Below are 20,842 nucleotides of genomic sequence, written 5' to 3'. Positions count from 1 at the left end.
AGGGTCATGGGTTCAAGGCTCATGTTGGGGATAGAGATTACTTAAAAAAAAAAAAAAAAAAAAAAAGACCCCCAAACAAGAAGTGATCACCTTTTCAATCCTTACTTGTAGAAGACCTCTGGAGAAAAATATTATTAAGATAAAGAGTAGAAAAAGAATTCAATCTTAGAACTCTGGTGAAAGAGTGGGAAAAGATGACATAGAAAGCAACATGTGAGAGAAATTCAACAGTTTGTCATTTATAAGCGAATATGTATATGTGCATAGAAAATACAGAAAAGACATATACCCCAAAGTATAGAGTGATTATATGAGTGTTTTTTTCCTTTTACTTATGCATATTTTTGGTGCGTTATCATTAAGAGGAAGAATTTTTAAAAGGGATGGTCCTCATGCATGGGGGAGAGTGTAGGCTGCAAATGCCCTCACTAAAAAACAATATTTAAAGACAGATACGCCAAAGCAGATTCTTGGTAGTAATAGCCCCTAAAGATATCTATCGTTATTCAACTACATTCACCTATGTTGTCACCATCTTGTATATTAACATATTTAAAGGTGTTATTGTAAGCAAGATATTTTTAAATCTGTAATTTCCCTGAGTTTCTTTGACCATGGAATTTTTTCCATGTAACTGCAATTAACATTAGGCATGTAAAGCACTTATTAGCACGGTGACGCGTAGCAAGTACTAGGTAAATGTTAGCTTTTATCATCATCCAACCTAGTTCTGTTTTATTACTATTTCTGTAGTTTGGAAAAGTTTCTAAGAAGATACTTGGCCCAAGGAGTTAAGGATTTCAGAATAACCTTTAGAGAGCCAACAAGTAATCCAGAAATGCTCCCAGCCTTCCAGAGTTGTACGAGGGCCAGGTGTCCAGAAGGGGTTTTTCAAAGGAGTATAGTGGAATATGTGCAGCAGGAAGTACTTCTGACACTGTCCATGTAGGCAAGAAATTGTCTCAGGCCTGAGCTTTGCCACAGGAGAGTGGTTGGTTAGGAAACGGGTGCATGGAACAGTTGCTAGGGATGGAGTTCAAAGGCAAAGTGAACCAATTGGTGCTGGAGTTAGTTACTTTGCTTTTATAAGTTTATTCAAAGGGAGAAATGGATGGTACACGGATTTCTGTACAGTGATGTAAACGATTGAAACAGCCTAATGCCATGTTAGGATTTGGTTAAGTAAACAAAAATAATACTAAGTAAAAAAAAAATTTTTTTAATAAGAAATGACCAAGATATCCAGGCATTAAGAGCAGACATAAATATAAACGCACACTGGCGCAGAAAAATAGAAAAACCAACACTCCCAAGTCCAGGACATAAATATAAACGCACACTGGCGCAGAAAAATAGAAAAACCAACACTCCCAAGTCCAGGACATAAATATAAACGCACACTGGCGCAGAAAAATAGAAAAACCAACACTCCCAAGTCCAGAGGCGTGGTGCGAGTGCTTGTTCTGTATCCTTTTACTTAAATGTATTTTCAACAAACGTGGATGATGTGAGAAAGGGCTTTTGTTGGTTTGTTTTTAAGAAACAAACAGGTGGGCGTGGTTGAAGAAAGAAAAATGGGAAAGAGGCTCTTCGCTGTCTCATCACTGGGAAAAGGGAAAAGACCTTATTTCTTCTACTCAGATCCTGCTAGAGCCCCAAATTGGCTCTGTTTTGGAGGGAAGGCACAATGAACTGCTTGATTTAAAATAAAAATCTTTGGAAAAGATTATCCTTGTACTTGGTTAAAAAAAAAAAAAAAGTACCAAGTACATGGGCATACAGAGTGCAAAGCGTGTCTTTCCTGGCTATAGTCCCTGTTTTCTTTCCTCAGAGCAACCCCTGCTACGAATTTCTCCAGCTATAAGTATAAATATGTACCTGACTCTTTTAACATAAATTCAGCATACGCACTTTGCTGCACAGTACCTAGCATTTTTTCCAGTTGTCTCAGAGATCATTCCACATCAGTACATAGGGGTCTGTTCTGTTCTTTTTGACAGCTCACAGTCTTCCATACTTACGGTATCATCATGGTTCATTGTATTTATTTTTATTGATGAGCACTTAGATTACTATCACAAGGCAAACTGTAACATCCTGTGTATGTACATCACACGGAAGTTCGTTTTGGCGTGGGTAGTAATGACCTAACATCCTAGATTTGAAAGTCAGGGTCTGGAATCTCTGACGTTGCTTCTCATCCAAGTAAAGCTTTGAGAAATGCCTGGGAAAATCAATCTCTTGTTTAAAGGAATTTGGAAAATTGGAAATAAAAGCAAAAGAGGTGACTCTGGGTACACCAAGGGTGGAGTCACACGCGAGGGAGATCATGAGTTTCTTCTAAGGACAGCCCCCTCTGAAGTGTCATGCGTGTCCTTGCCTCAAAAACGATGGCCCTTCCTCGTCAGTGTGTGCCTTGACATGGCTTGTTTTTTTCTGTCTGTATATTTACCTCTTCTGTCCCCTGTGTCTGTCCCTTTACCATTTCCCCACTATCTTTTTTCTAGTAGGTGGTATAGCATGAAGGAAAACAGGCTGACATTAGATGGGTTCATGAGTCCCCGCTCTGAAGCTGTGACACTAATTTAGACAAGATGCTTACCTTTTAGCCTGTTAACTTATTTCTACAGTGATGATAGCAACAATGGGGTGTGAGGTTGAATTAAGAGACTGGATATGGAAAGCACCTAGCATAGTGCCTAGCACATAAGAGCTAATTAATGGTGGCTACATTATTCTCTCTCTCTCTTCTGCCTTTTCTTCTTAAATTCATACTTCCTCTTGCTCTCCTAACTTCCCAAACTATAGAGGTGAACCATAGTGGGTTTTTTTTTTTTTTTAATCTTTCTTAAAAAAAAAAAAAAAAGCTTACAGTACAGGAGTGGATAAATATCAGAATTCTTTGATTGCAGATGTCAAACCCCTGGCTTAAAAAGTAACCAGAAACTTGTCTAAAAAGTAAAGTCGGTTAAACACAACAGTAAAGAGAATCTTTTGGTTCGTAGAACTGAGTTGTGTAGAGGTGAGCCTGGAGTAGGGGAAGCTTTATCCAGTGATTCGGCGTCCTCACCGTCTAGCCATATGTCTCTGCCCTGGCATTCAAAGTGCCAAGATTTCACAGATAGCCCTCGGACAGCCTCAGGCTCTCCCTTCGTGGCCAAGTGGCCGCTGCACTTCCAAACTCCATGTGTGTGTCGTGTGTTAGTTTATTTTTGCCTTATGGTACCTCACGTGCAAAGCAGCGCGTTAATCACGTGCCTCCAATCATAGTACATGGTTCACCGTCATTCAGTACAGCAGCTCATTCCCTCATTTTATTATACATTCAGCTTCTCCTTCCTTCCTTAGTCCCCAGCGCCCTGTGTCTCATAGGTGCCCTCTTGATATGTGCCCCTTGTTATGCATGTTCACTTCTAAAATAGTGCTATTTAGTGCGTGTACAAATTTCATTTGTACGAACGGTCTGGGCCTATACATTTTGCTCTTTCCTACTTTTCTCACTTTTCTTAAATTTGTCCATGTTGCTATGTGTACATCCTGTGTGTTGCTGCTTATCACCGCGTAGTATTCCATACTACGTATCCACCACGTTCTACATACCCGTTCCTCTGGAGGTGGATACCTAGGTTGCCTCTAATTCCCTGTTATTGCAAGAAAGGCTATAGGCCGTCTCCTGCCGATGGCCTGTTCATCTCCGCTTGTTATTCGATTGCGTTGTATCCTTTTGTTATAGATAATACTCTCTTACCAGTTGTAGGTGTGCTTGATATTTTAGTCTGTGACCCCCCTTTCAACTTTGTGGAGGACATCCTGAATTGAACAGAAAATGTTAACTTGTAATAGTCAAATTGATCTATTTGTCTACATGTATGTTGAGGCGCTTGTTAGGAGATATTTCCCTATCCCTGTGTCACAAATATATCTTCCTGCTCTTTCTTCTATTAACTTTATAGTTTTAAATTTTCTCCGTAAAGGTATTGTTCATGTATTGATTTCTAGGTACTTTATAGTTGTCGCTTTTATGAGTGGTCTATTCTTCTCCGTTCGATACTCTCATGGTTTTTGTGGGTAACGAGGAACGCTGTTGATTTCTGAAAGTTGAGTTTGTGTCCAGCAACTTTGCTGAACTCTCCTATTCCAGTAACTCATCTGATTATTTTATTAGCTTTTCAATGAAGATGATCATATCATCTACAAAAAATGACAGGGCGCCTGGCTGGTTCACTTGAAGAGCATGTGACTCTTGATCTTGGGGTTGTGAATTCAAGCCCCATGTCGGGTGTCGAAATTACTGAAATCAATACATAACCTTTTCAAAATGACAGTTTAATCTCCCTTCCCAATTCTTTCACTTTCGTCTTAGAGCATTAGACTGGTCCTTTAATACTATTTAAACAGTAGTGTGAAAGTGACATCTTTGTTCCTTTGTTCCTTGTCTCAATTTTCTCAAGTGTGGTGTTTATTCTAGGTCGTTGGTATATAGATTTTTAAGAAGTTAAGAAAGTTCTATTCCTAATTTTCTGGGAATGCTGATCATAAGTGTGAACTGGATGATAGCAAGTACATTCCCCCTAACCCTGATACATGATCAGCACTTCCAGAAAATTTCTGAGCAATGTATTCATAATTTTTTCATTCTTATAATCTTCATTTTCTTTGTTTTCCTCTTGCATTCTGTTTCCTTTATACGCATCTTCTCCCTTGTCCTCCTTCAGTCTTGCCAGTTTTCTTCAGTCTAACTAATTTTTCAAGGAATCATGAATTTTATTGGGTGCACATATGTTCGTTATGGTGATATCTCTTTAATCTATTTTTTTCCACCAATATATAATGTCCCTCATTTTTCTTTATGATGTGTTTTGCCCTGATATTGCAGTTATCTATATTCTGAATAATATCCCATTGTATGACTATATCACATTTTTAATTTATCCATTTATCAGTTGATAGACACGTAGGCTGTTTGTACATTTTGGATATTGCGAATAATGCTGCTATGAACATTTAGGTACCATACTCCCCCACCCCACCCCTGATCCAAGTGGCATACGTTCCGAGACCCCCAGGGGATGCCTGAAACTGTAGATACTACTGAACCCTCTAGATCCTATGTGTTTTCCTATGCATACGTACTGATGATAAAGTTGAATTTGTAAATTAGGCACAGTAAGAGATTGTCAATAACTAAAAATAGAACAATCATAACAATATACTGTAATAAAAGTTATGTGAAGATGCTCTCTCTCAAAATATCTTATTGCACCGCCCTCACCCTTCTTGTGGTGACGGGAGATGACCAAATGCCTGCACGATGAGATGAAGTGAGGTGAATGACGTAGGCAGTGTAGCATAGCATTAGACTACCCCTCACCTTCTGACTCTGTGTCCGAAGGCAGATCACCTGCTTCCAGCCCATGGTTGACTGTGGGTGACTGAAATTGTGGAGAAGGGGGACCACTGGACAGGTTTTTGTGTGGATGTATGTGTTCACTTCTCTCAGGTGTGTACCTAAGAGGCCATATGGTAACTCTGCGTAACTTTTTGAGGAACCACAAAACTGTTTCCCACAGTAGCTGAAACATTTTGCACTCCTACTAGCAATATGTGAGAGCTTAAATTTCTCTGCATCCTTGCCAGCACTTGATATTTTCTGTTTGTTTGATGATAGCCATCCTGGTAGGTATGAAGTGGTACCTCATTCTTTTGATTTGCATCTCCCTAATGACTCCCGGTGTTGAGTATCTTTTCATGTGCTTATTAAGCAGTTAGTATATTAGTATAATTATAGTATATAGCTTAGTACATTAAGTATAGAAGTACTTTTTCGAGGCGAGTTCCCAAAGAGACTGTTTGCTGTAAAGTCTCTGAGGCCTTGCATGTCTGAACATATTATCTTTGCATTCTCACATTTCAATGAGAGTTTAGCTGGATATAATATTCCAGGTTATTTTCCTTCATCACTTAGAAAACATAACTTGATTGCGTTTTGCCTCCAGTGTTTGTTAGAAACATCGATGTCAATCTAATTCTTACTTTTTTGTGGACTAGCTGCTCCTCCTCTCTAGCTTTTAGAATTTCATTTTTGTCTTGAATGGTCTTAAATTTCACTAGAACATGTCAAAGTTTTAGTTTTTCCATATTTACCCTGTGTGATGCACCATGAGATCTTTGTATTGGAATCTTTTTTATCTTTAATTTTTGAAAGTTCTGGGGCGCCTGGGTGGATCAGTCGGTTGAGTGACCGACTCTTGATTTCAGCTCAGGTCGTGATCTCATGGTTTGTGAGTTTGAGCCCTACATCGGGCTCTGTGCTGACAGTGTGGAGCCTGCTTGGGATTCTCTCTCTCTCCCCCTCTCTCTGTTCCTCCCCCACTTGTGATCTGTGCTCTCTCTCTCTCTCTCAAAATAAATAGACTTTAAAATTTTTTTTAAAAAAGCTCTTAGGATTTCTGTAAATATTCCCTTTCCTAAATCTATTTCCTCTCTTTCTGGGACACATATCATACATATATTTACATCATATCACCATCATCATCATCATCTCTTTAATGTTCTCTCATATTTTCCATCTCCTTCCAGTACCTTCTGAGAAAATTCCTTGAGCTGATCTGGATCATTATTCATTTTTCAGCTATGTAGTCATTCTTGTTTTTATCCAATCTTTTGGCTTTATTCACCTATCACGTATTTCATACCCACTATTTCCATTTGGTTCTTATAACTGCTTGTTTGTTATTATTGTTCTCCTATCTTAGTAAGGATCTTTACCGTGCTTCTTTTAAGTTCTTGTTTTGTCTTGTTCCATTCTGGCTTGTCTAGCACGATTCGTCCCAGTTATTGTCTCTTTTGTTGTGACTCTACTCCTCAAATATCTGATGATTTTCACTTGGGAGCTTGTTTTGTCCTGGGCTTATAAACAGGTTTTTTAGCTGGTGATGTATATACCAAGGGGAGGGGCCAAGCACCCTAGCATGTGCTTTTAAGAAGTGGGTTGGGAGCCTCAGGAGCATTTCCCAGAGCAAAGTCCCAGGTACCAGAGTCAGATTTTGACCCACACTGTGGGTCCAGTCACATGGGTCATTATTTTCTGCAAACTTGCTCACAGTGGCTTATTTCTGTATATTTGGTGATTTTTTAGTATATATCCCTGCACTTTATAACTTCAGCTATGGGCATTCTTCAAGGCCTAGATTTTTATAAAGTATGTTCCTCTAAAGGGCATTTGAGTTTGCTTCTTCCAAGCTCCTAGGAACATTACCAACCCAGGACCACTTCAAACTAAATGTTAGCTTAGGGGTTTCAGGGCCTCAGAGATAGGATGAACTTCAGCCACAAATGCATGTGAATGGTTATTGCTAGTAGTTAGGAACTTTAGAAGAAGGCTCTCCACCCTGCTACCCTACCCTGAGCTGAGATTAAAACAGAAGGGTCTCAGGGCTCTTGGCTGGTTCAGTCAGTAGAGCATGCTACTCTCTGACTTAGGGTTGTGAGTTTGAGTCCCACATTGGATGTAGAGATTATTTAAACAATAAAATCTTAAACACACACACACACACACACACACACGCAGAAAAGTCTCTCCTTGGTGAAGTCAGGGATATTTTTTTCATTCCCACCAATGAGGCCAATGTTAGGGGTTCCATCATTTTGTAAGACTTTTTGATCTGACTCCCACCATGCTAGTCTGAGGCCTTTTTTCCCTTCTGTCTACAGTGAATTGAAATCCCGACTGTAGACCACCAGGGATCAACAGATAGGTATCTTCAGGGCGAATCAGTGCTCATTTTCCTATTCCTCCTCCTTCCTCACCTCTGGCTACTCTGGCTCCCTTTGCTGTCAGCTCTGTCATGCTCTGAAGAAGTGTTTTTATGTGTTTGTTAAAATTTCACTCAGTGCTTAAGGCGTTTTATATTGAGAGATTTCTCTGCACGCCTAATCTTTCATAATGTCAGAAACAAAAGTCCTGTATGTATTTTGTACAAGCTCATTATCTCTCTGTGTAAACATATAATATGCAAACATTAGTATTGAATATGAAATTATAATAGATATGCTACTTAGTATTTAATTCTATATGAACTGTACATTCACATAAGCTAATTATCTATGTAAATATATAGTAAGCAAACATTAATATTGAATATGAAATTATAATAGATATGCTACTTAGTACTTAATTCTATATGAACTGTACATTCACAGTCCATTTCATAAGTCAGACTCTTGCAGATCACCTACAGAGCATCAGGTGTCCTGATGTAAGAACAGGACTTCCATAAGGAGGAGGGGTTGACAATGGTGACTTCATTTACTAAAACGGGACTCTTTCTGTGTCAGTTTCACCAGAAACCCCAAAGGCTGAGAACAAAACCATAGGCGCCAATCTGTCCACATTCTAAAGGGAGGAGGAGCCAGATCACCTATGCACCCACCCTAAGAGGTTGTGAGATGGACCCCCGGGGAAGCACTAGCTCAATACTGGGAAGGATTAGCTCGGCATCCACCTCAGGCTATGGAAGAGAATGTGAGAGGATTTCTTTGGAAGTAGCTGTCTGTATGCTTGGCCGTTTCCCCTTCTCCCCAAGCAGGGGAGGGTGGGGGGTGCTCCCTCTTTGCTTCATGCCAAATGAGGGGGCGCTTCAAGAGGACCACCCGGGGAGTTTGATACAGCCTGTGGAGTTTCAGGAACAAAGGGACTGGTGTCTGACTTCTTCCTAAAGTCTGAAGACAAACTGTCGGTGGCTAGCTCCTTGAGAAGACAGAAGAGGAGAGAAGACTGCGCTCCAAATGGCTTGCACGCCCCAAGTTCCTGGGTTCCCGAAGGCTTGCTGTGCTTCTTGAGAGAGGCAGGCAGGTTTGGCCATTTCAAGAAGGAGTCCAGCCAAGGGGAACACCTGGAGGGAGGAGATGACATCAGTGGCAGGGAGGCTGCTGGAGACCGAGGGGCTGGGGCTGGCACCCTAAGGAACTAGAGACGGCATGGCCCACAGGGGGACGACAGGTGCGAGATCCCCAGTGATGGATGGAGACTCGAGAACCCGTGAGGAAGCGCCTGTGGGACAAGCAGCCATGGCTTCTCCTACTCCCAGGGGACACCGGCGCCGGCTCACAACTCAGCCACTCACGTGAGACTTACCCCCTCTCCTTCCCCTGCGGCCACACGAGAGCAGGCCCGGAACAGCCACGAGTGGGAAGAGGTCCTGTGTGAGAAATCAAAATGACGCTGACCGTGACCCCCGTTCTCCCTCAGATTTCCGGGCCGGGGAAGGGAAGACGTTTTAAAATTAACTGACATTTGAAGTTTTGATCGATCACTCGAAGAGACTTGTTGATAGCCAGAACAAGAGACTATTTCTCAAATGATGATGATGACAACTCTTTGGCCTGTTTGTTACTTTGCGGGGACTGGAAAAGCTGTAAATTTCATCCAGGCACACGGGAGACCAAACCATGACCTCAGGTTTGTCGGGGCATTCACGAGAAAACAAAGTTACTTTCTTTTTACACAAGTCTGGCTTGTTCCAGGAACAGGTTGCCTTTGAAGAGGTGACCAGCCGATCAGGGGGATGGAGACGAGATGTTGGCCAGGTCCTCCAGCCCTCGAGGCTCATTTTCCAGCCGACGGCAGTCTCACCTTGTCAGTGAGGAGTCTTATTGGGTAAAGTCTGGGGTTTTAATGTTTTACAGACTGGACTTTTTTTTTTTTTTTTTTTTTTCCCAAACCAAAGAAAAACCGCCAATTGTCCTGTTATCTCTTGGAAGAGCTGCATGAACTGCCGCCGATCTCATGCTGGAAAGGAAGCCTTCAGCCAGGAGGTCCGCAAGCAGCAGGGGTTGAGAGGGATACATCGCGGCTCTCTCTGCCCGCATCTATGGGTCAGCTCGCCTGTTAACAGTCACGTTTGCTCCTGAGTATTATAATGTACTGAGCTGATATGCTACAGGATGTCATCAGTTAGGTTAATTGGATGAAAAGTAATACCTTTACATGGAAGAAACTATTACGTAATGCAAAGTAGTCATGAAAATCCCGTACACCACAAAGAGACCGAGTGATTCGCTTGCTGCAAAGTATCTACCAGAGTGGCCAAACTTAAAAATGGCTATTTTTCATTTACAGAAGTGTTTCTCAATTGCTCTCCTTTTCTGTGACGAGAGGAGGCTATCAGGAGTGTGCTGCCCATGAGGTCTGCAGTCTGTTTTTTGACAGCCCGCACTCATTCCCATATCCCTCTGTGTCATGCTGTCTCTGTGTCACAGGGACTGGACTTACGGGAACTACATCTCCCAAACTCCTTTGCCTTCCAGGTTCTGGATGTCATTTCTTTCTGCCAGGGTATTCATGTGAGATTTTTGTAGGTGGGAGGAGAAAGTGGTGTTATTTTTTTCTCTGGCAGCACCTTGCAAAGTGGGTAGGTCCCGGGAGAGCTGAAGCTCCGCCCCAGCCTCTAGGTGACCTGTCAGCCGGCGCGTCAGTACTCGGCTCAGCTCTGATGAGCAAAGAGGGCGCCCTGCATTCTTCTGACCTGGGTGACGGCAGCGACCCTCTAGTGACTGCTTAGAACTGCTGAACGTTAGTGGCAACTTCCCCAAACTCCGGCAGTCCTTCCCACAGTGCCGCAAGCATCCCAGTGCCCTGCACTCAGTTCCTGTTTGCTTGAACAGCCTGCAGTGGGTTCTCTCTTGGTGACTGACCCCTGATGGTCACAGCGCCTACCTAGCTGATATTGTGAGAGAAACGAACATGCCTAATGGGTCTCGTTGAGTTAAAAGTAAGTGTTTAAAGTGATGAATGAGGCCTTGACTGCCTCTTTAAAAGAAATTCATGCTATGAAGAGAGAAATTTAAGAATCGATCTTGAGAAATATTTATCACTATGTGATTCTGTGGCCCCAAATAATGTGTTAAACCAACATTTTCAAAATATTGAAACGTATTGAATTGCATTGTTTTCAATAAAGGAAACAATAATCTTTCTTTACTGAGAGAAGTTAGGACGTTTTTTTACTGTTAATAAATAAAATAAAAATATTTTCCAAATATTGTGTATTTCATTTTTTTAAAAGCATCCTTTTAATTCTGTTTTGTGCATAGTTTCAATGTACGTACTACATTCATGCAGTAGTGCATGTGTATGGTTTAAAAGTAAATACAAAGACTTATGGGGGAGGAACAAGATTTTTACCACTATGGATACACCATCAAAAAGTTTAGAGGGGTTGCCTGGCTGGCTCAGTCAGTAGAGCATGTGACTCTTGATCTCACAGTCGTGAGTTCAAGCCCCATGTTGGGTATAGGGTTTACTTACATAAATGAATGAATGAATGAATGAATGAATAAATAATAAAGTACTATCATTAAAAAATTAGAAATCAGTGCTTGGGACACACATCTAAAGTATCACAACTGATGGAAGCCAGCAGCTACACATATATATTCTCTCAGATATACCCTCTTTCATTAGTCCTGGCTCTTTCCCACCAACAATTTCCCCGGATTCCTGTGTGGCTGACTGGCTTGGCTACCCAGCTACAGTTGCAAAGTTAAGACTGAACGCTCTGGGTCTGTTCCCACAGTTTCACTGGCCACAGAAAACATCCTAGAATCCCTTCCTCCTTCACAGAGCTTGAAGGACCAGAACGGTATCCTCACAATGGTTGGGGAATGGAGGTTGGGTCTCTACTTAAAAGCATGGGCACTAGGGTGCCTGTGTGGCCCAGTTGGTTAAGTGGCTGACTCTTGATTTCACCTCAGGTCCCCATCTTGGGGTCATGAGTTCAAGCCCCATGTTGGGCTCCATGCTTAGCATGGAGCCTACTTTTAAAAAAGTATGGGCACTGTCCCACCCCAACACATGCACACACACAAGCTGACTATGCTTACACCATTTGTGTTTCTGCTCAAATGTCACCAAGTCAGTGAAGACATCCCTGAACACATTATAAAGCAGCAGGTCCCAACCCCCTGCCCCAGTTTTACTTTTCTCCGTAGCACTCATCACCATTTGGTAAGTTTTGCTTTACCGGATTATTGTCTGTCTTCCCCTTTCTAGAACGGAAACTTCACTCAGTATCAAAGCTTTACCTACTCCGCTTGCTTTTGCTTCCTCAGCATTTGGAAGAGTGACTGACTCATGGCAGATGCTCACTAAAAATTCAAAGAATGATAAAATACTCGCTTTTCCCAGCCACCCTTGACCAAAACAGGGGGACATGACCCAGGCCATGCTCATCAGAAGTACTCACCCCAGAATGGGACTCTTAGGAAAATACTTCATCCATTCTGGCACAAGTGAGAGCAGAGAAACCAGCCAAAACCAGTGTCCCGGAGCAGCAGCTTTGGTGCTGGCGCCCAGTCCCTGTCCATGGTCATTGTGTCTGCATTGTGAAGCTGTAGCAATTATGCCTGGTGGTGTTTTCACTGGATCAGATCTGGGGAAGGATAGTGGGTGAGGTTTCTGAGCCTGGTCTCTGGCCTTACTAGGAAATTCTGAAAATTATCCAGCATCTTTTTTTTTTTAATGTTTATTTATTTCTGAGACAGAGAGAGACAGAGCATGAACGGGGGAGCGGCAGAGAGAGAGAGAGAGAGAGAGAGAGAGAGAGAGAGACACAAAATCAGAAGCAGGTTCTGGGCTCTGAGCGCTCAGCACAGAGCCCGACGCAGGGCTCGAACTCGCAAACCGTGAGATCATGACCTGAGCCGAAGTCGGTCGCTCAACCGACTGAGCCACCCAGGCGCCCCACCCAGCATCTTTTTAATAAAAATACTTTTTCTGCTGTAACTTTAAAAATGATTTAATATGCTTTGGAGTCAGATTGCCTGAGGCCAAATACCGGTTTTCCACAGACCAGTTAATAATGTTGACTAACGCATGGAGCTATTCTGAGATTATTCCCACATTTCTAAGTGGGAAAAATCAGTACTACCTCATAGGATTGTGGTGAAGGTCAAATGGGACATTGCCTGCAAAGTCCTCCGGGACGCAGTTCACACATTCGCAACCCTAAGCTATGTAAGGCCAACAGAAGTGTTCTGTTTGGTAATTTATTGTTTTTAACTCGATTGCTAACGTTGAAAAGTCAGGGCACTGCATAAAAATGCTGGATTTACAACTATTGAAAAATCAGAAGCTCTGGCAACACTGGGTCCACGTGCCGACTTCACACCAATGAGACTGAGCCGAAAGCGTCCAGCTCCTTTGCGGGAAGTAGCCGCTCACCTGGCCTGATTTATTCTTGTGTTACCTGCCTGGTCTCTGCTGTAGGGTTTCGGGGTTGTAGCCCTGTAACTAGGAATAGAAAGATTTTCTAAAGCTGCAAAACCGAGAAATTTGGCTAAATCGTCTCTACAAACTTTTCCAGACTGATTCGGTGTTTTGTTGCTGCACAGTAATTCCAAAACTTAGTGGAGTTATTCCCACACAACAGCCATCTTATCATCTTCAATGATTCTTCGGGTTAACTGGGTTTAGCAGGGCAAATCTCTGCTTCAGCTGACACTGGCAGAAACTGTGGACATCTGGACATTCGAGATGTCTTATTCACATCGTCGGCAATCGGTGCTGTCAGACGAGAGCTCACGTGGGTCTATCCCAGTACCCCTCCTTGTGCCATGGGGTTTTCATCGCATGGTAACTAGACAAGAAGCAGGAAGTGAAAGTTGCCGGTTTTAAGACCTGGTGTTCTACAGAAGTTCCAGAATGTCACTTCTGCTACATTCTATTGGTCAAAGGTAGTCACAAAGCCAGCTCAGATTCAAGAGAGGAAAGGGTACATGGGACAGGAAATAAGCTTCACCTCTTGATGTAGGGAGCAACATATGTATAAAAAGAGAAGACTGCTGGAGGGCCATCTTTGGAGACTAATGGCTACATATACATATACATAAACATTTCATGAGTATTCACACTTTCCTAGTGTAAGAATGGCCTAGAGAAGAAGAGTCTCTTGGCCACGCAGTAAAAAGGAATTCACAATTAGTTATTGCCCGTATCACAACATATTGAGTTATTGAAGACCTACTTCCAAAACATTCTCCCAATTCCTCAGAGCTGGTTTAAATTCGCTACATTTTAGAAAGCTGGTTAAACAAATTTATATTGGTAAATAACAAAAATTCAGCCGAGTAAATTTGAAAGATCTAATCAACTTAGGAATCAGGCAGCATCCCCTCTAGCAAGTATAGGGGAGCTCCAAAGGGCTACAGAAAAGGAAAGGTTTTTAAAGGTAGAGAGTTGAAAAAAGGAAATTATTAGCTAAGAATCCATTGTTTTAGGCAAGGTTGCCCTCCTAAGGGGAACGGATAGGGTCTATCAGTAAATGTCTCAATGCTGACCAGGAAATTTCTGCATTGACTGGTTATAGGTTCCATTGGCGGGGGGGGGGGGGGGGGGGGGGGGGGGGCTAGGTGTTAATTCTTGGTTTACTGACTTGCGGGCTTCACTAAACGACACCATTTTTGGCCTGTGGTTTTTCTCTTTAACAATGTTCAGAGAAGAATAACTGATAGCATTCTCCCCAGCCCCTACTGCAGATGAGATGTGCCTTTTATTTTTATTTATTTATTTAAATGAAATTTATTGTCAAATTGGTTTCCATACAACACCCAGTGCTCATCCCAAAAAATGCCCTCTTCAATACCCATCACCCACCGTCCCCACTCTCCCATCCCCCATCAGATGTCCCTTTTAAAATCAGATACTTGTGAATTATAGGTTGATAAATATTTTATGAATGCCACAGGGAGAAATTGATTCACTCATATGAAGTCATTCTGGTCTGGTTTCCTCTAAGGTCGATTCTGGAGGTGTCAGGATTCCAGCCAGAGTATGAACCTTAAAGTTACCTTAAAGTTGGCCACTGTTCTCCAGACAGGGACCTAGGAGGAGGGACCTATTAAGAGTGGGAAGTAGGAGTCTGCGCGGTTGCATCCTGATTCACGGGAAAGATATAAAACGGAGACACAGGTAATCCACACGTAAAAGGAAAGATTAACATGTCATCTAGAGAATCTAGAGGAATGCAGAGGTGAAATAAATCATTTTCGCTTTACCGTACTGACCACAAAGGCCTAAAGCAGTGTCTGACCTAGACTTCTCAAGGAAACTGGAAGCCCGAAAGGTAAATATTAATACAAATGGCTAAACTTCAGGGGGAGAAAATAAGACAAAGGGAGGCGAGGAAGACAGAGAAGTTGAGATACCTGGCGCAGAAAGAGTGTGAGGGAACGACTAGTGAGAGATGACGGTTACGATACAGGCAAGTCTCCGGGGCAATGGAGAGCCACTGCGAGATTTTAAACGAGGAATTAAGGTCGCTGATAACTCAAGAAACCCAAGTTATCCAATTAGACACAGAATCAGAAAAAGAACTACTAATTATTTCTAATTAACTAATTCCTAGCGAATTAAATAATAAATTCCCGCTGTCCTACGTTCATCTCTGACGGGGCAATTCAGAAGGTAAGCTACACATTCACAACTCGCCAATGCCTCTGCGGAAACGGCCTCACCCCTACAACCGGAAACAGAAAGTGACCGCTGCGGACGCCACCTAACGGCGTGTGGGAGCCAAGCTAAGTGGGAAAGCCGCACCACCGGAAGAGGCCGGCTGTTTCCGGTAAAAATCCGACCCAGCCGCAACTCAGAGGGCGAGTCTCCGAGATTCGGCCAATGTGCCCCGAGCGCTCGGCTCCGCGACATCGTATGCCCGCTTTTGCGCAGGCGCGGGGTTACCGGGCAGGCAAACGCGTACGCAAAACCGTGCGCGCGCCCGTCCTCCGTCCGGCGCATCGGTGCTGATTCGAGGGTAAAGCCTTTGGAGCTGGAACGCGGACTCTTGTTCTCTGAACTACAACTCCCAGCATGCCTCACCCCTCATAGTGGTACTAGGTGTGGTTTCTCAGGATAGGTTAAAAGGAGACCTAAGTGACGATGACGTACCAAAGAGGAAAAAAAATTGAATACGTTGTTGGAGCGCCTCGCTCACAGAAGCCCCAGTGGCCTAATGGATAAGGCATTGGCCTCCTAAGCCAGGGATTGTGGGTTCGAGTCCCATCTGGGGTGGCGAGACTTTTGTCTTGAAAAGGACTTTTGCTACTCTTAAAGAACTATAACGAAATATGCTAACTTAATTTTACCTTTTAAAAATGGGAAGTATACGTGTCGTTTTCCTAAGTGTTGGGCTACTGCTTGAGAGAATAAGCATATTCCATTTCCTTCTTCTGAGCCACCACAGTGCCGTAAGATTTCTGGAAAGTCAGTGCTCTGAATTCTGATATCCCCTCTGGGTATCTTTCGTGTTCTAGTTCAAATCAACATCCATTCCCACCAGGCCCACTTAGTCTCGAGACTCCGCGGTCAGTTAATGACGTCTTAAATGACGCAGTCACCAAAGACCCTCCTTTCCTCTAGCCCGGCCTTTCTCGGTGTTTCTTAAGGAACTTTGAGTCAGTTACACTCGGCTTTCGTTTGCTTCTGTCTTAACTCCTGAGGGCGCCTCTCGGCGTTTGATTAGTAAAGCTGTGCGGAGAAGGGAAGTGAGACATTCCACTACTCGGCGATCGAAGGGGGGACCCGGCAGTGTGGGTCCGACCGTACCATTAAGCAGCTGGGCGGGGGTGAGGGAGTTAGAGGGGCGTAGGGCGCCATTGGGCACCACGCTCCGAGGACATGAAAATGGCGGCCTTAGGGTCGCCGGCACGCACTTTACGAGGCCTTCTACGGGAGTTGCGCTACATGAACGCGGCCACTGGCCGACCCTATCGCGACACTGCAGCCTATAGGTACCTCGTGAAGGCTTTCCGTGCGCATCGGGTACGGAAGCCCGTGTCCGGGTGCTCCAGCGGCCGTTCCCTGAGGAAGGAAGGGGGAAGGGGGTGAGATCTAGCTGGGGGGTAGGGAGCGTCTGGCCTCAACCCCTGCATTTCTGAAACCGACCCTCCCACCCAGCCCTGGTTCTGGCCAAGCTTACCCAGGCCCTAGTCCTTGGTCTATGGCCTAAGCCCGGGGACTAACCAAGGAGCGGGGATTTCATTGGCTGGTCTTTTGCAGGTGCAGAGGACAAAGTCAGAGCCATGGGAAGTGCAGGGGATGGGGCGGGGGTTGGTAAAGGAGAGATGCACTTGATGGAGAGTGTAGGGTCACTAGCTGCAGCATCTATCAACCACTCTCCTCATCCTTCCCATGGTAGTTACTCTAAAAACCATTTTTTGAGGCGGAAAATAACTGTAATAAGATGAGGAATATTAAGAATTTGGCAGGAACCGTGTTTCACTTATGTTGTATTTCATTCCCCATTTAAAGGAAATGGTGCCTGTGGAGCTGAACTAGAGAGATCTGTAATGACATTGCGCTATCACAACATTAATGTGATATCTGCCCAGATATATTTTTTCCTTCTGTAGCAGATAAATATGAACATATGGGAAGCCATCCTTGGGAAATTCCTTTGTGAACTCCACACTCCATATTCCCGTTAGGCAAGATCGGGTGAAGATGTTTTATTTTTCAAATGGGGCAACTGAGGCTCAGGGACCCCGTGCAAGGACTTGTATAGGAACAACTAGAAGCTAGGTTCCCAAATAATCGGTCTTCCACTTAATAGCTGTCTTTAGAGTTACGGATTGGGCTTTGAAGGAAGTTGCAAGCTATCTCCAAAATAGTACGTTGGAGAGTCATCTTGGGCTTTAGGGTAGGAAACTGTCCTTTGAGCAATGTGGGAAAAGGGAGAACCAGGATCCTGTTGAATCTTTAAGCTATGGAAGTTAGAATGCATTATGTTAGAACTAAAATTCATACATTTTTATCTTTTTATCAAGATATATATATATCAAGATATATATATCTATCATCTGTATCTACCTATCATATATACACACACACACACACACACACACACACACACACACACACATACATAATTTTATCAAGTAAGCTCTATACCCAACGTGGGGCTAAAATTCAAAACCTTTTTAAAAGGCCACAGTGTTAGGGACTTCTAGGAACTTGGCTAAAATGATGAATCAGATGCACACGGGTCCTGTCTTTTAAGAAGTTTACGAAGAACCCTACAAGAAAGCACTTGGAATAAGAAAGTGCTAAGAGCATAAACAACAGGAGGTCCTTGTATAAAGAAGGATTTCAGGAGGAAATTAAGCAGGATTTCAGGAAGAAACTAAGCAGGGACCTGATGTGTAAATTGGATTTTGCAAGCAAATGGGGGTTGGGGAAGATGAGGTCCAGGTGGAGAAGCTGCACAACTGAAAAGCCCAGAGGTGAGAACAGACATTTGAGACTGGTTGAAGCTTAAGGTGTGGTAGGTGAAGTAGAAGTTGTGGTAGGCAGGAACTTATTAAACTTCATTGTAAATGTAATGGAAGGTCATTCTAAGATTTTTAAGATGACATGATTATAGCTGTACCACCTTATGGGGGCATTATTGCTCTTAAGAGAGGCTCTCAAATTTTGTGTAAATTCATGTTACAAGTTTCAGAAACACAGCAAGGATATGAAGAATGGTTTGTTTCCTGCTGGCTCAGAGCTAGCTCAATAACCATCTATGCCCATTTTCTCCATCCTTTCCCTTAACTGAAGGGGTTCAGTTAGGAACCTCTGCCTCCTCCTTAGAGAAAAAAAAAAAAAATTTTTTTTTTTCATTTGATTTCATTTGGTCTCTTGTGATTCATATACTGTTTATATATTGCTGACCCTTCTGACTCATGATTCAGGCTTAGCTGAATCATGGCCTACACTAACAGAATTCTTGTTTCCAATCTTTATCAGTTTTGGTGTTTATTATAGAAATGGATGTTAACCTTTTTTAAAAGTTTGACATTGGTGTTGTTCATTCACAGATTTTTATAAAAAGTTAACTGATTAAAGCAGATAGTTCTTTTTTTGAGCAGCTTATGAGTGTTATTTTCACATATGTGATCTGCAGATCTTTTTTTGTATGTGTGATGTGCAGATCTTAAACCACACTTTCTGGTTTTCAGATTCCAACTCTACATATTCAAGTAAAGAAAGGTCAAAGGGGTTTACATAGGCAGTGGTACACAGAGGTTAATCTACATTTAGAGAAACACAGGGCTCCTTAAGCATTTTAAGCTATGTACACATCTTTGTCTCACCTTTTCTTCCTTTTCTCACAACTTCAGAACGCAAAGTTAAATAAAGGACAGTGTACTAAATCTGGGAAGTAATTGTGATGAAGAAAAAACAAGTTTGGAATTATTGGCGACTTGTGAATGGATATCATTTCTAGCTACTTAACAGTTATCAGAATATGGGTTTTTCAGATGGATAAGTAAATTATAATGAATAGATGCATATTAATTTTATATATAAAGGCTACATTTTGTTACCTTGAGGACAAAGCTATTATTTTTCAGACAAAATGGTTTTACTTTTCATTGAAATGATAATCATATACCACCTTGACCAAAGTCAGAAATATAAAAATCAGACTCATTTGTTTGAAGGGGAGAAAGTTCTATACACCTTAGGCGACATTAATGATTATAGTTTCCTGTCTCTGCCAGTAACCAACTATTGAGCCCCTCTGGGCTTTAGTTTCCTCATTTGTAAAACAAGAGTGTTGAAATGACTTTTTCAGTTATTAAAATATGAGGACACTCAATGAAACTCCTCTGTGAAACTCCTTGTAAACTTCCTCTTCAATTAATTAGAGGTCAGGTTCCCTAATCAACAGAGTGCCTCTACATTTGTAATTAGCATATACATATGCATGTTTATATTTCCTCTGTGCAGTTTACTTCCATTCTAGAGAATGCTTATTAGATCTCTCTGGCTCTGTATCTGTGGCTGGGCTGTTAATAAAGTATGTGACCTTGCTGCTTCTCCAGGTTACCAGTGAGAAGTTGTGCAGAGCCCAACATGAGCTTCATTTCCAAGCTGCCACCTATCTCTGCCTCCTACGCAGCATTCGAGAACATGTGACCCTTCATCAGGAATTTCATGGCAAGGGTGAGCGCTCAGTGGAGGAGTCTGCTGGCTTGGTGGGTCTCAAGTTGCCCCAGCAACCTGGAGGGAAGGGCTGGGAGCCATGAGAATGGAGAGATTCCTTGGATGCTGCCTTCATACAAGAACTTAATCATTTCTATGTATTTATCATTAAATTTGTTTCTAAGTTTAGGGTTTTTCTCTAATTTTGTCAACTGAGTGTTTCTTAGGTTTTATTCTTAGTGAATTTACTGAACTTCTTACATTAGGCTGATTGATGCTCTTCATTTTTTTAAAACTTTATTATTTTTATTTTTAAAGTATACAAACCTATTGTGTTAAGTAATTCAAATGGTATAGAATATAAAATAAAAGCTTCCTTTTCTTTTCCCTTGTCCCTCCCTTCTCCCATCCCTGTTAACTGGTGAGAAACGTTGCTAACAGTTTGGTGTGTGTCTTTCCAGCTATTTCCTGTCCTTATACCAGCATACAATTATATTTATGCATGGCCGCACACGTGCACACACACGCACACTTTAGTACAAAACACAAAAATATGATGTGTTTTAAGTTCCTGACAGGAAACAGGTGGCATACTCAATTAAATAGGGTTGCTGAGGAGAGTTAATGAAGGGGTAAAGATGCGATGCTCCTAGAGGCTAGCAACATAGGCTGAGTTGACCCTTAGGTGTAGGAATATGACCACCACTCAACTGCAGACTGCAGAGAGGAAGTCCAGGGAGAGGGAGAGGGAATGAGCATAGTGACTTATACCTTCTAATCTGTCAAATTGTTATTCATCTTGAATTCTCTATCAGGGTAAAGGGCTCCCAACCACACACTGGGCTGACCGAGTAAACTACTTGGGCTTCATTCTGT

The 20,842-nt window shown here is 42.5% G+C and overlaps 2 protein-coding genes, 1 long non-coding RNA gene and 1 other non-coding gene across 4 annotated transcripts in view; 3 read left to right on the top strand and 1 right to left on the bottom strand.

The window, feature by feature from the left end:
• Window positions 1–11,040, top strand: part of UBN2 (ubinuclein 2) — a 90,981-nt gene extending 79,941 nt beyond the window's left edge. The window contains exon 15 of the mRNA XM_086688937.1: window positions 8,338–11,040. Within this exon, the coding sequence (XP_086545063.1) occupies window positions 8,338–8,376 (39 nt within the window). The 3' untranslated portion in view covers window positions 8,377–11,040. The remainder of the gene's footprint in view (window positions 1–8,337) is intronic.
• On the bottom strand, window positions 8,035–11,980 carry LOC147583024 (uncharacterized). The gene is made up of 2 exons (XR_015244703.1): window positions 9,137–11,980; window positions 8,035–8,894 (listed from the first exon to the last, which is right to left on the bottom strand). It is a non-coding gene; the product is annotated as an uncharacterized LOC147583024 (long non-coding RNA).
• Window positions 11,981–15,993: 4,013 nt separating this feature from the next.
• TRNAR-CCU (transfer RNA arginine (anticodon CCU)) lies at window positions 15,994–16,066 on the top strand. The gene has a single exon. It is a non-coding gene; the product is annotated as a tRNA-Arg (tRNA).
• Window positions 16,067–16,576: 510 nt separating this feature from the next.
• The window catches only part of LUC7L2 (LUC7 like 2, pre-mRNA splicing factor), a 69,268-nt gene continuing 65,002 nt past the window's right edge, over window positions 16,577–20,842 (top strand). The window contains exons 1-2 of the mRNA XM_086688894.1: window positions 16,577–16,816; window positions 19,867–19,987. Of these exons, the coding sequence (XP_086545020.1) occupies window positions 16,673–16,816; window positions 19,867–19,987 (265 nt within the window). The 5' untranslated portion in view covers window positions 16,577–16,672. The remainder of the gene's footprint in view (window positions 16,817–19,866; window positions 19,988–20,842) is intronic.

The sequence above is a fragment of the Puma concolor genome, chromosome A2, assembly GCF_028749965.1.
Source record: "Puma concolor isolate L17-30 chromosome A2, mPumCon1.1.hap2, whole genome shotgun sequence".
Taxonomy (NCBI): domain Eukaryota; kingdom Metazoa; phylum Chordata; class Mammalia; order Carnivora; family Felidae; genus Puma; species Puma concolor.
This window is presented reverse-complemented; position numbering and strand designations above follow the sequence as displayed.